The sequence below is a fragment of the Lithobates pipiens genome, unplaced genomic scaffold (assembly GCF_037356315.1).
Source record: "Lithobates pipiens isolate NorthernLeopardFrog02 unplaced genomic scaffold, aLitPip1_a1.2 Scaffold_13, whole genome shotgun sequence".
Lineage (NCBI taxonomy): Eukaryota > Metazoa > Chordata > Amphibia > Anura > Ranidae > Lithobates > Lithobates pipiens.
Window position 1 is genome coordinate 540,420,618 of NW_027507718.1, and position 15,069 is coordinate 540,435,686.

The window sequence follows — 15,069 nt, forward strand, 5'->3', positions numbered from 1 at the left end:
CCTCCCCTCCACCTTACAGCCAAAAGGCCCTGGAAGGGGACAATGACAGAGGACGCAGCACTGGGCCTCATTAGGGAAGCCAGCGATTTTCTGAGGAGCACCCCCCAACGTTGAAGAGGCCTATGGCTGCTATCTAGCCACCAGGTTACTGGAATTACAGAAGGGCCAACGGCTCCTCTGTGAGAAAATTTCTTATGAGGCCCTTTAGAAGGGGTTGAGGGGAAAGCTCACAGAGAACAGCCACATTTATGAGCAAGCCCATCCTCCTCCTCCTCCTCCTCCTGCCACAAGTCCACCACCAGAGCCACAGCCTCCAAGGAAGGCCGTAGGGAAGGCTGCAGGGAAGAGAAAAAAGTGATGACCTGGGTTCAGTCTGGTCTGACAGAAGACGCAGGCTGGTGTAGTACCACAGCCTGGGGACAGATATGTCATCTGCTGCTGTTCCTGATCTCTGGGACTCCTGGACCAGATTGTGCTCCCTATTATATGGATTCCTCAAAATCCCAATTTTGGTTTCCACTGAATTGATGTGTGCCCTTGGGGCCAAAAGGCTTCACAAACTCCAAATGTTTCTCCGGCGTTGCCTTCCTCTTTATTTTGTTACCCAGAATAAATGGATATTTTATGTTCACAAAATGCTTTCCTATGTGTTTTTATTCAAAAAGGACAGTTTGTTTGTGAGTAGGCAGGTACATTTCAAAAAGACTATGGTTTTTTTTTTTTACAGGCAGCGTGTGGTCCCTTTAAGGGTGGGCTAAGGATGCTCAGGATGGAAGGTCTCACCACAATACCTCATAGAGGGGTGTAAGTAAAGAGGAGGAATGCCTTCATAGTGTAGTATTTAAAACCGTACATTTATTACTTAAAATAAAGCAAACAGGTACTCACAAACATAAAAGGATAAGGAGCAATGTAAAAATGAGCAACGAGCTCGATCAGCGTCATATCCGGCAGCAGTCCCAACTCGTGTTCGTCACGAGTCACGTGACTTCATCAGGGGATCTCGACTCGTGACGAACACGAGTATAGTGGACTGAGTTTATGCACTACTTTCACTTTGTGATTGCACGTTTTACATTTATCTTCCAGCACGTGGGTTCATTATCACCCACATTCTTGGAGTTACTTCCTATTATCTTTTATGCATCACTTATGCTTTTATGTTAGGAACAATATTTATTCTATTTATAGCAACCAATCCCCCTCTTCTAGGATCAGGTTGAACATTACCATTAGTCATCACTGATCCCATTTCCCCATTGAGTACAGCGCACCACTATCTTTTTAACTAGCATAACTCCCAAAGGCAGAGGCATGATGCGACTTGTAGTTCTGCATCAGCTGGAGGACCATAGGTTGAGCACCCATGTTCCAAGCAGTCTTTATTAACCACCTCAATACAGTGCACTTACACCCCCTTCCTGACCAGACCAATTTTCAGCTTTCAGCGCTCTCACAGTTTGAATGACAATTACTCAGTCATGCAACACTGTACCCATATGAAACTTGCGTCCTTTTTTCCACACAAATAGAGCTTTCTTTTAGTGGTATTTAATCACTAGTTGGGTTTTTTATTTTTTGTGCTATAAATAAAATAAAACGTAAATTTTGTGAAAAAAATGCCTTTTTCTTTGTTTCTGTCATAAATTTTTGCTAATTAGTAATTTTTCTTCATAAATTTTGGCCAAAATTTATACCGCTACCTATCTTTGGTAAAAATAACCCACATTAGTGTATATTATTTGGTCTTTGTGAAAGTTATAGAGTCTACAATCTATGGTGCCAATCACTGAAAATTGATCACTTCTGATCAGGCCTTCAGTACATCAGGTGTACCTCATTTCTTGAGACACTAACAAGTCAGGAAAGTACAAATACCCCCCAAATGACCCCTTTTTACAAAGTAGACATTCCAAGGTATTAAGTAAGTAGCATGGTGAGTTTTTTTAAGTTGTTATTTTTTCCCACAATTCTTTGCAAAATGAAGATTTTCTTTTTTATTATAATTTTTCTTTACAAAATTGTCATATTATCAGGTTATTTCTCACACACAACATATGCATACAACAAATTACACCCCAAAATACATTCTGCTACTCTTCCCGAGTACGGCGATACCACATGTGTGAGACTTTTACACAGCCTGGCCACATACGGAGGACCAACATTGATGTAGTACCTTCAGACGTTCTACCAGCAAAAATGACGCATCTCATTTCTCAACCACCTATTACACTTTTGAAGGCCCTGGAGTACCAGGACAATGGAATTGCCCATAAAATGACCCCATTTTGGAAAGCAAACACCCCAACGTATAATCTGTGAGGCATAATGAATCTTTTGAATTTTTTTTTTAGAAGTTTTTGGAATATGTGGAAAAAAAATGAAAACGCATTTTTTTTTTTACACAAAATTGTCAATTTATAAGATATTTCTAACACATAGCATGTATATAGCAAAAATTACACCCCAAAATACATTCTGCTACTCCTCCCGAGTATGGCAATACCACATGTGTAGGACTTTTACATAGCCTGGCCACAGAGAGGCCGAACATTGAAGTAGTACCTTCAGGCGTTCTAGGAGCATAAATGACACATCTCATTTCATTCCTACCCATCACACTTTTCAAGGTCCTGAACCACCAGGATAGTGAAATTACCCACAAAATGATCCCATATTGGAAAGCAAACACCCCAACATATATTCTATGAGGCATGGGCTGCAAATAGGTACTCGGGTACTCTGATGGGCTGCAGATAGGTACTCTGGTACTCTGATGGCCTGGTGACAGGTACTCTGATGGCTTGGTGACTGGTATTTGGGTACTCTGAAGGGCGGTGACAGGTACTCAGGTACTCATATGGACTATGACAGGTACTCGGGTACTCAGATGAACTGTGACGGGTACTCAGATGGACTGGGACAGGTACTCGGGTACTCAGATGGACTGAGACAGGTACTCGGGTACTCTGATGGGCTGTGACAGGTACCCGGGTACTCGGATGAACCTTGACATGTACTCGGGTACTTTGATGGGCTGTGACAGGTACTCAGCTACTCTGATGGACCGTGACAGGTACTCGGGTACTCTGATGGACCATGACAGATACTCGGGTACCATGATGGACCGTGACAGGTACTCGGGTACCATGATGGACCGTGACAGGTACTCGGGTACCCTGATGGACCGTGACAGGTACTCAGGTACTCTGATGGACCGTGACAGGTACTCGGGTACTCTGATGCTCCGTGACAGGTACTCGGGTACTCAGATGGGCTGTGACAGGTACTCTGGTCTTCTGATGGATTGTGACAGGTACTCTGAGAACTCTGATGGACTGTGACAGGTACTCTGGTACTCTGATGGACTGTGACAGGTACTCGGGTCTTCTGATGGACTGTGACAGGTACTCGGGTACTCTGATGGACTGTGACAGGTACTCGGGTCTTCTGATGGACTGTGACAGGTACTCGGGTACTCTGATGGACTGTGGCAGGTACTCAAATACTCTGATGGACTGTGACAGGTGCTCTGATGGACTGTGAGTGACAGGTACTATGAGGGGTGGTGACAGGTCCTCTTTATTGGGGGGGCAATCAGTGTGATTGGTGTATACTATAGGCAGTAACGAGATGTTACCGCAATCTCCTCCTCACACACGATCGACGTGTGAGGAGGAGAACCCGGTAACATCTCGTTACCGCGGTTTGTTTACGCCGTGCACAGTGGGGGTGTGACCATCGGTGATCGGCCGTGACTTCATCACAGCCAATCACGTGGTAAACAGCCATAACCAATGACTGTTCACCCCCTTCGGTGGCGAGCGGTGTCTCCGTGACACGCCGCTACCGAAGAAACAGGGATGCACACACAAGATCGCGCGCATTCCCTGTTTAAACGGGAGGCCGTCATATGACGGCCTCCTGCCACAATAGGTGCGCCGCCTGGCTGTCATTTGACGGCCGGCAGTCAGAAAGTAGTTAATCAGTAAACCAATTTATAAATTTGAGTTTTTAAATCGGGAACACAGAATTGCAGTCTTCACTCTACATTACAGGATATACGGGGGGCTATTGCTGAGGGAAAAGTCTCTGAATGACCTTATCTACATTGGGCACTAAGGACATGTTGTGTCTCCTCAGTACATCATCTGGAATGAGTTCCTCTGTGGGGATGTCCCTTCGATATTTATGTGTACAGTGGAAGGTGAGGACCGTATCTGATCCTATATTCTTCCAGCGTCCTCTTTGTTTCAGAGCTGAGTGTACGGAGGTCTGAAATACATCTCGGGGATTCACAATCAATTTGCAGCCATTAAAGAGTTTCCAGTTTATAGGTTCCCGGACAGAATGATGAAGAATATTGACCCCGGGAACGTGAGACCACAAGTCAAATCCAGAGATGTTGACTGAATTCGGGAAGATGTGATTCTCAATGCGGAAGACACTTGTATCTGGGTATTTATTCTGGAGATTCTCCATCAGTGATGACCAGTCCCAGTCCTTGATTGGAAGAATAATTTCATCAATGTCATTGAGGAGAACAAACTTACTTTTGTACATGTTCCTGTATAGACAATCATTTAGGGCTGCAGTTTGTCCAAAATATCCGACCTCAGCGGTGGGTACTTTGGAATAACGCCATCCTTTTGCCGTGTGCAGATGGTGGTCTATTGGCCATGGCACCACCTCTAGAGTTCCTTCATCAATGTAATGACGTAACACCTTATCTACATCCTGGGAACAGTTGGTGTTATAGATGGTGACTCTGGAGGCCCCCAGAATCTTGTACATCTCAATACTCTGGATCATCTGGAGGATATTGTTGTAGTTTCCATATAAAGTAGAAATACAGACGGTGAAATTGGAGGAGATTGGTGGTGGTGGACGGTTCTTGACTTCAAACAGGAGCTCATGAATCGTCTTTGTGGAATTAGTTGAAGAGAAAGACATATAAGTGTAATGACACCCGAAAGGTTCTGCACATAGAAGATCTGCTGTTCCATACGGGAACCCAAATCTGTCACTGTGAAGATCTATTTCTGCCCTCACAAAGACATTCTGATTGGAGGAACAATGGAAGATACAGTAGAGTTCCTTCACAGATACATGGATGATGGCGATGACCCGGACTGATTGGCCAAGTCTAGGCTCATAATACGGGGAGATGATAAATGTTCGATTATCCAGAGCTGTAATGGTGTCTGTGGCAATGGGAAGTTTCTGAGATCTCATCTTCCGATGTCTGAATTGTACATGGTAGGAGAAAGTAATGACAACAACGCAAATAAACATGGACAGTGCGCAGAACGTGTATCTAAAACACTTCCGCATTTTGGTTTCATCAGGTGATCAAAGCTGGAAGAAGATTAAAAAAGAGAGAGTAAGAGCATAAAATACGTATAGTGAGATTTCAAATTTAGTACTCAAGTTTAAAAATAAGTAAAGTTAACTTTATACTCCAGTCACATCAGTCTCTGTACCAGAGGAGCTTACACTCTAATGTCCCCTCCCCCACAGTCACACACTATTATTTTTATACATTTATATATCTCTGATAGGGATGAGCCGAACACCCCCCGGTTCGGTTCGCAGCAGAACTTTCGAACGAACCCCAAATTCTTACGAACTTTAGAACCCCATTGAAGTCTATGGGACTCGAACGTTCGAAATTAAAAGTGCTAATTTTAACGGCTAATATGCAAGATATTGTCCTAAAAAGGGTTTGGGGACCTGGCTCCTGCCCCAGGGGACATGGGTCAATGCCTAAAATGTTTTTAAAAATGGCTGTTTTGGCGGGAGCACTGATTTTAATGATGATTAAAGTGAAAAAAAAAGTGAAATATTCCTTTAAATATGGTGCCTGGGGGGTGTCTGTAGTATGCCTGTGAAGTGCCACGTGTTTCCCGTGTTTAGAACAGTCCCTGCACAAAATGACATTAAACGGAAATAACGTCATTTAAAACTGCTTGCGGTTTTAATGTTATATCTGGTCCCTGCAATATGGTTGAAAATCATTGAGAAAAATGGCATGGGTAGCCCTCCCTGCCCATTACCAGCCTATTTGGGTCTTGTACGCATATTAACGGGAACCCCGTACCCATATTAAAAAAAGGAAATGCGTGTGGCCCCCAGGCCCTATATACTCAGAACAGCAGTATACAGGCGGTGCAAACAAGACAGGGACTGTGTAGGTTTGTTGTGTTAAGTTGAATCTGTTTGTAATTTTCAACTGGTACATTTTTAAAGTGTAGCTCCAGTCAAAAAAAACTATTTTTAAGCTTTTTGTAAAACATAGGGAAGGGTTATCACCCCTGTATAATTTGTTTTGTCGTCCATCTTTTTTCATCTCACTTCCTGTTGTCTCCTTCCGTTTGCAAGTAGGAGATGTTTGTAAGTTGGATGTTTGAAAGTAGGGGCCTGCCCTATATGCTCTGCAGAAATGGCGGAACAAGGTGTTGGTGTTGCCACAACATTGTAAGCCCTCAAAGTGACTCTTGGTGGGCGCTGGAGCGCCCTGCTGTGAACGATTATATCAAGAATTGTAATTACATGCCATTGTTGAACAGTGGTAGAAAAATTGACCTTTGGTGGTTGTGGTGCTGGTGCCACAACACTATAAGTCCTCACCGTTACTCTGGGTGGGCACAGGAAGGGGCACTCCTGTGAAATATTATATCAAGAATTGTAATTACATGTCCCTGTTAAACAGGGGCAGAAAAATTTGGCCTTAGGCACTGCTGCTGGTGCCACCACACTGCAACCTCTCCCATATACTCTAGTTTTATTGCAGGAATTAGCCCTGCTGCAAAGCATTGCATCAAAAATTGTACTTAAACGCCCCTGTTAAACAGGGGCAGAAAAATTGGGCCTTGGGCACTGGTGCTGGTGCCATGACACTGAAACCTCTCTCATATACTCTAGTTGGAGTGCAGGAATGAGCCCTGCTGCAAAGCATTGCATCAAAAATTGTAATTAAACGCCCCTGTTAAACAGGGGCTGAAAAATTGGGCTGGTGGTATCACCCAGAACCAGAAATGTTCTTCCAACATATCAGCGGAGGAGGAAGAGGATAGACAATCAACATAACAGGACAGTCACTCAGCATCAGCATAGACAGTCTTGAAGGGATGTGATATTTCAAAAAAAATTATTCTGTTACATCAGCTTCAGGTGCTTGGTAGCTGTGGGTGATCCAAGACTGATTCATCTTGATGAAGGTCAGTCGATCAACTGATTCGGTGGACAGGCGCACCCTGTTATCGGTAACAAAGCCACCAGCAGCACTGAAGGTGCGTTCCAAAAGAACGCTGGATGCAGGACAGGCCAGTAGCTCAATTGCATACTGTGCAAGCTCTGGCCAGTGATCCATCCTCAAGACCCAGTAAGCCAGAGGATTTTCGGTGGGAAAGGTGTCCAAGTCTGACCTTGCCCCTAGGTATTCCTGCACCATGTAAATCAGACGCTGGCGATGGTTGCTGGAACCGATCATACCTTGGGGCTGCGGACTAAAAAATTGTCTGAAATCATCAGTCAGACGGCCACCTTCTCCACCGCTCCTTCTGACCGATGCCTCAGCAACACGTTGTCCAGGACCAGGAGTTTGTAACCTCCCAGTCTCTGGGAACGCGTTGCACAGACCTTTCTGCAAGGCCTTCCGGAGATGTCTCATCCTCTGCTCCCTCTGCGATGGCAAGATAAGGTCGGCAACCTTACCCTTGTACCGTGGATCAAGGAGAGTGGCCAGCCAGTAATGGTTCCTCTCCTTGATCCGAAGAATACGAGGATCCTTCCGCAGGCTTTGCAGGATCAGGGAGGCCATGCAGCGTAGGTTAGCTGAGGCATTCGATCCGGAGTCCTCTGGGTCACTAAGGACAACATGATCCGCAGCTACCTCCTCTCAGCCACGTACAAGTCCACGGGTTTCTTGGGACTGTAAATCATCCCTACAAGACTGCTGCTGCTGCTGATGCTGAGTGCCAGCCTCCACCTCCATGCTGACACAATCCTCCTCCTCCTCATCTTCTTCATCCTCATCCTCTTCCTGTGTGATGGGTGGCACAGAAGGAACACTGTCTGGATAAAGGGGGCCTTGAGAGGCAAGGAAGTCCTCCTCTTCTTGCCTCTGTTCTGCCTCAAGTGCCCTGTCCATTATTCCACGCAGCGTATGCTCCAAGAGGTGGACAAGAGGTACAGTGTCACTGATGCATGCACTGTCACTGCTCACCATCCTTGTGGCCTCCTCAAACGGTGACAGGACAGTGCATGCATCCCTGATCATGCCCCACTGGCGTGGTGAGAAAAAACCGAGCTCCCCTAAACCTGTCCTGGTGCCGTAGTCGCACAGGTACTCATTGATGGCCCTCTGCTGCGTGTGCAGCCGATGCAGCATGGCCAACGTTGAGTTCCACCTGGTTGGCATGTCACATATAAGGCGGTTCTTGGGCAGGTTCAACTCCTTTTGGAGCTCAGCCAGCTGAGCACAGGCATTAAATGATCGGCGGAAATGCACACAGACTTTCCTGGCCTGCCTCAGGACATCCTGTAAGCCCGGGTACCTGCCCAAGAACCGCTGCACCACCAGGTTAAGGACGTGAGCTACACAGGGCACATGGGTCAGTTGTCCCTGTCGGAGGGTGGAGAGGAGGTTGGTGCCATTGTCGCAAACCACCATTCCTGGCTTAAGCTGGCATGGCGTCAACCACCTCTCGGCCTGCCCCTGCAGAGCTGACAAAACATCCGCCCCAGTGTGGCTCCTGTCCCCCAAACAAACCAGCGCAAGCATCGTTTTGCCTGCGTACTTGCGTAGCCCCTTGAACGCCTACGGAACACCGCTGGTTCTGAGGACAGAGCACTGGAAGAGGCCATGGAGGAAGAAGAAGAGGAGGGGGTGGAGGAGAGAGGTGTGTCACAACCAATAGTAGCATTTTGGAGGCGTGGTGGCGGAACAACCTCCAACACTACTGCACCTTGTCCTGCATCCTTCCCAGCTGCCAGAGGAGTGACCCAATGGGCCATGAAAGACAGGTAACGTCCCTGTCCATGCCTGCTGGACCATGAGTCAGCGGTAATATGCACCTTACCGCTGACCGCCCTGTCCAGTGAGGCAAGGACATTGCCTTCCACATGCCGGTAGAGAGCCGGAATCGCCTTCCGTGAGAAAAAGTGGCGTTTGGGGACCTGCCACTGAGGAATTGTACAAACTCACGGAAGGGGGCCGAGTCTACCAACTGAAAAGGCAGCAGTTGAAGTGCTAGCAATTTAGCCAAGCTAGCATTCAACCGCTGGGCATGTGGATGGCTGGGAGTGAACTTTTTTCGCCAGTCCAGCAGCTGGGGCAGGGACATTTGCCTGCTATAATCGGACGTGGGTGTACCACTAGCAGAGTGCCCGGAAGCACTTGGCTGTGACACACCTAATTCTACACCTTCATTCCTCTCAGAGCAGGTTTCAGAGAGGACTGAAGGTCTAGTGGGGTTGGAGATGCCAGCTGATGAGGAGCAAGGAGAGGTCCGCTTTGTTCTTTGGTGTGGGTCTTTGAGGTACGCTTGCCAACGAGCTGCATGGCAGGTCAACATATGTCTGGTCAAGCATGTGGTGCCCAAGCGGCTGATGTTTTGGCAACGCGAGATACACTTGAGACATATGTTGCAAATAGCAGCGGTGCGATCTGATGCACTCGTCTCAAAAAAGGCCCACACCAAAGAACTTTTAGAATAACGCGCAGAGGCAGCGCCCTGCACAGGCGGAGCTCTGCGGTGTGATTCAGTCGGTGTGCTGCCCCTAAGCTGGCCCCCGGAGGGCATCCTGCCTCGTTGGACATGTGCCTCCTCCTCCTCCTCCTCCTCCTCCTCTCTCCTACCAGGCACCCACGTGGAGTCAGTGCCCTCATCATCCCCTCCCTCTTCATCGCTGTAGTAAACCTGGCAGTATGCTGCAGCTTGTGGAACATGACTGCCAGATTGCTGTCCTTCTTGAGCATCCCCTCTCTCTGCATTCACGCTACTGCCTTCCTCTAGCTGAGTGTCATCATCAGAGCCCACCAAACACTGGGCATCCTCCTGGAGCATGTACCCAACACTGTGCTCAAAGAGTTCAGGAGACTCCTCAGGAGGACGTGGTGGGTCTAGGGAAGGAGTCACTGATGTTGACATTGAGACGAGGGAAGACGATGCGTTGGCAGCTGCTTTGCTAGTACCCTGAGACTGGGTGAGAGAGGATGAGGAGGATGAAGAGGGCTTGGTCATCCACTCTACCAAGTCGTTGGCATGTTGCGGTTCAACATGTCCAGCTGCAGAAAAGAAGGACAAGCGTGTCCCATGGCCACGTGCTGATGACAATGCACCGCGTCCACGACCAGCACTGTTGTCTCTAGACACAGAGCCTGCTTGCCCTCTTTTATCGGCTCGCGCCTGTCTGCCTCTCCTTGCTGGCCTTCCAGACATGGTAATGGCCTGAAGGGAGTTGGGTAAAACAGCAGTTGGGTAGTTTATATTGTGCTGGAGGCACACAACACACACTAACTCCTGCAGATGCCTTTATTATAGAACACCAGCAATAAAGGGTAAATACAGATGTATACTGTGCTGTGCTGGAGGCACACACAACTTCCAATAACTCCTGCAGATGGCAAGTGGGCTCAAATAGAGAAGAGCTATGTAGGTGGATATAGCGGTATGTACTGGGTACAGAGCACGCAGACAGCACGCACTATCTCCTAACACTGACTGCAAGCTCTATTATAAAAGATAGATCATTAGCTATATAGGTGAGGTGAATATAGCGGTGTATACTGCGGTCAGGGCACGCAGACAACAACCACTACACAACAGCAAGATCGAAAATCGGCCGATAACGATCGTTGTATACTGTGTTGAAGGTACACAGAACACCCACTAACTGCTTCAGACGCCAACACACTACACAAGGCCGCCACGCTGGCGGCCTTATATAGTGTGGGGCGTGTACTACACAGCCTGAGCTATGATTGGCCACAGGCATCCTGCCTGTGGCCAATCATGGCTCTCCTCGCTGCCGGCGCTGTGATTGGCCAAGCATGCGGGGTCACAGTGCATGCTTGGCCAATCATGAGCCAGCAATGCACTGCGCCATCGCAGTGCATTGTAGGCCGTGAGCACCACACAAATTTGGCGCGAACAGCCCATAACGTTCGGAATTCACCGAACGGGCGAACAGCTGATGTTCGAGTCGAACGTATGTTCGACTCGAACACGAAGCTCATCCCTAATCTCTGACATATACTGCAGTGCTGTACAGAGATCACTGAGCCAGTCACAACAGTCTCTGCACCAGAGGAGCTTCTCCACCAGGTGGTGCTGTTCTACAAGGTGCTTATGGGGGGCAGGGGGGAGGGATGAGGATGTCCTGGGGGGTGGGGGGGATTTCTGCCACCAGGATTGTTGAATGAGGATATGGAATGGTTGGAGGCTTAAAGGAAAAAGGGTAAGAGGTGGAGGAGGAAGAAGGATGTCAGTGCTCCTGGACCTGGGAGGATGGAGATACTTTTGAGGTGTTTTCTGAGGTGGAGGGTGGAAGTTCTTCTGGTGATGAGTCAGTGATTTCTATGGAGGAGGAATCACAAGAAACATTAAAGAGTGTAGGGTCTCCAAGTAGGGAGGGGGGTAAGAAGGCTAAGAAACATATATCTCAACTATCCTAATGGCGGTTCCCACTCCACTGAAGGTGGCGACTAGGGATGAGTGCGATGTTCGAGTTGAACGTAAGTTGAACTCGAACATCGGCCATTCGCCTGCTTGCCGAACAGCGAACAATACGCGGTGCTTGCGGCAAATTTGAAAGCCACCGGAACACCAATAATGTCTATGGGTCATGAACATGAAAAATCAAAAGTGCTAATTCTAAAGGCTTATATGCAAGTTATTGACATAAAAAGTGTTTGGGGACCCGGGTCCTGCCCCAGGAGACATGGATCAATGCAATTTGTTTTTTTTTTTTCAAATCGGCCATTTTTCTGGGGCAGTGATTTTCTTAATGCTTAAAGTGAAACAATAAAAGTGAAATATTCCTTTAAATTTCATACCTGGGGGGCGTCTATAGGATGCCTGTAAAGGGGCGCATGTTTCCCGTGTTTAGAACAGTCCGAGAGCAAAATGACATTTCTAAAGGAAAAAAAGTCATTTAAAACTGATCGCGGCTGTAATGAATTGTCGGGTCCCGGCAATATAGATCAAACTCATTGAAAAAAAAGAGTATGGGGTCCCCCGAGTCCATTACCAGGCCCTTTGGGTCTGGTATGAATATTAAGGGGAACCCTGAACCAAAATGTTAAAAAAAAATTGCGTGGGGGTCTCCCTGAAATCCATACCAGACCTGAAGGACTCGAACGTTCAAAATCAAAAGTGCTCATTTTAAAGGCTAATATGCAAGTTATTGTCCTAAAAAGGGTTTGGGGACCTGCCTCCTGCCCCAGGGGACATGGATCAATGGCAATTTTTTTTTTTTTAAACTGACGTTTTTTCGGGAGCACTGATTTTAACCAGTTCGTGACCAGCGCACGCCGATGTACGTCGGCAGAATGGCACGGGCAGGCATATTGGCGTACAGGTACGTCCAATCTTCAATGCCGCCCTGCCATCGTGTGCGCTCTGCCGGCGGCGCGCTCGCGTGCCGGTCGGGACCCCCGTGAGTCCGGTCACGGGTCCCGCGGTCTCGATCGCCGTGGGCATATCCGCCATCGTCTTACAGGGCGGCTGAACAGAGAGATGTCGTTGTAAACAGCATCTCCCCGTTCTGCCTAGCAACTAGTGACGCTGATCTCTGCTCCATGTGATTGGAGCAGAGATCAGTGTTCACTAAATGAAAGCCCTGCCCCCAACAGTTAGTAACACACCCCTAGGAACACTTAACCCCTACACTGCCACCCACTGGTTAACCCCTTCACTGCCAGTGTCATTTACACAGGAATCACTGCATTTGTATAGCAGCGATTGCTGTATAAATGACAATGGTCCCAAAAATGTGTCAAAAATGTCCGATGTGTCCGCCACAATATCGCAGTCACAATAAAGATCGCTGATCGTCTCCATTACTAGTAAAAAAAATTATCAATAAAAATGCCATAAAGCTATCCCTTATTTTGTAAACGCTATAACTTTTGCGCAAACCAATCAATAATCGCTTATTGCGGGTTTTTTTTACTATAAATATGTAGAAGAATACGTATCGGCCTAAACTGAGGGGAAAAAATGTTTTTTTTATATATTTTTGGGGGATATTTATTATAACAAAAAGTAAAAAATAATGTGTTTTTTTTCAAAATTGGTGCTCTATTTTTGTTTATAGCGCAAAAAATAAAAACCGCAGGGATGATCAAATACCACCAAAAGAAATCTCTATTTGTGGGAAAAAAGGATGTCAATTTTGTTTGGGAGCCACGTCGCACGACCGCGCAATTGTCAGTTAAAACGACGCAGTGCTGAATCGCAAAAAGTGGTCTGGTCTTTGGCCAGCAAAATGGTCCGGGGCTTAAGTCTTTACTGAAGATTAAAGTGAAAACAAAAGTGAAATATTCCTTTAAATATTGTGCCTGGGGGGTGTCTGTAGTATGCCTGTGAAGTGTAACGTGTTTCACGTGTTTAGAACAGTCCCTGCACAAAATGACGTTTCTAACAGAAAGAAAGTCATTCATTAACTGCTTGTGGTTTTAATGTAATGTCTGGTCCCGGCAATATGGATGAAAATCATTGAGAAAAATGGCAAGGGTACCCCCCCTCCCATTGCCAGCCCCCCAGGCCCTATATACTCAGAACACCAGTATACAGGCGGTACAAACAAGACAGGGACTGTGTAGGTTTGTTGTGTTAAGTAATTTTGAACTGGTACGTTTTTAAAGTGTAGCTCCAGTCAACAAAAAATCTATTTTTCAGCTTTTTGGAAAACATAGGGAAGGGTTATCACCCCTGTATAATTTTTTTGGAGGTCCGTCTTTATTCATCTCACTTGCTGTTGTCTCCTTCCGTTTGCAAGTAGGAGACGTTTGTAAGTTGTATGTTTGAAAGTAGGGGCCTGCCCTATATGCTCTGCAGAAATGGCGGAACAAGGTGTTGGTGTTGCCACAACATTGTAAGCCCTCAAAGTGACTCTTGGTGGGCGCTGGAGCGCCCTGCTGTGAACGATTATATCAAGAATTGTAATTACATGCCATTGTTGAACAGTGGTAGAAAAATTGGGCCTTTGGTGGTTGTGGTGGTGGTGCTGGTGCCACAACACTATAAGTCCTCACAGTTATGCTGCATACACACGTAGCGGACTATCCGGCGGACTTAGTCTGGCGGACTTTCCGAACGGGCTACTTGCCCACACACGCCACTTTTTCAGCGGACTAATACGGCGAACTAAGTCCGCCGGACTATCCGCCGTACTTTTGAAATGAACGGACTCGCCCACACACGCGGAGGAAAGTCCGCTCATTTTGATTGCGTCTCCAGGTAGGCGGGGCACGCGAAGGATGCGTCGCTGGCCTCGCCACCTGGTATGGACTTAAAGGGGAACCCCAACGCCGAAAAAATCGGCGTGGGGGTCCCCCCCAGGTCCACATCAGACCCTTGTCTGAGCACGCTACCCGGCCAGCCAGGAAAGGGGGGGGACAAGCGAGCCCAGCTTTCTTCCTCACCGCCGGCCTCTTCTTCCGACTTCGGGGGTCTTGTCTCCCTCTTCGGTTCTTCTGTCGGGCCACTGCGCCTTCTTCTAGCTCTTTTACAGGCGGTGGCCCGGTCTTCTGTCCCCACCTATTATGATGTCACAGTCCCAGAGGATGCTGGGACTGTGACATCATACTGGGCGGGGACATCATCCGGTGATGTCCCTATATAAATCACCGCGCGCCCGGTCCCCGTCATTGTGAGTGGAGGGAACGACGAGGCAACATCTGATGAGAAGAACAGAAGGCGGCGACAGAAGACCGGGCCACCGCCTGTAAAAGAGCTAGAAGAAGGCGCGGTGGCCCGGCAGAAGAACGGAAGAGGGGGACAAGACCCCCGAAGTCAGAAGAAGAGGCCGGCGATGAGGAAGAAAGCCGAGCTCCTC

General features: G+C 47.5%; 1 protein-coding gene across 1 annotated transcript in view; it reads right to left on the reverse strand.

Annotated features, from left to right (window-relative positions):
• Positions 1 to 835: 835 nt before the first annotated feature.
• LOC143975766 (beta-1,4-galactosyltransferase galt-1-like) overlaps positions 836 to 15,069 on the reverse strand; it is a 30,518-nt gene continuing 16,284 nt past the window's right edge. The window contains exon 2 of the mRNA XM_077478285.1: positions 836 to 5,361. Within this exon, the coding sequence (XP_077334411.1) occupies positions 4,075 to 5,337 (1,263 nt within the window). The 5' untranslated portion in view covers positions 5,338 to 5,361 and the 3' untranslated portion in view covers positions 836 to 4,074. The remainder of the gene's footprint in view (positions 5,362 to 15,069) is intronic.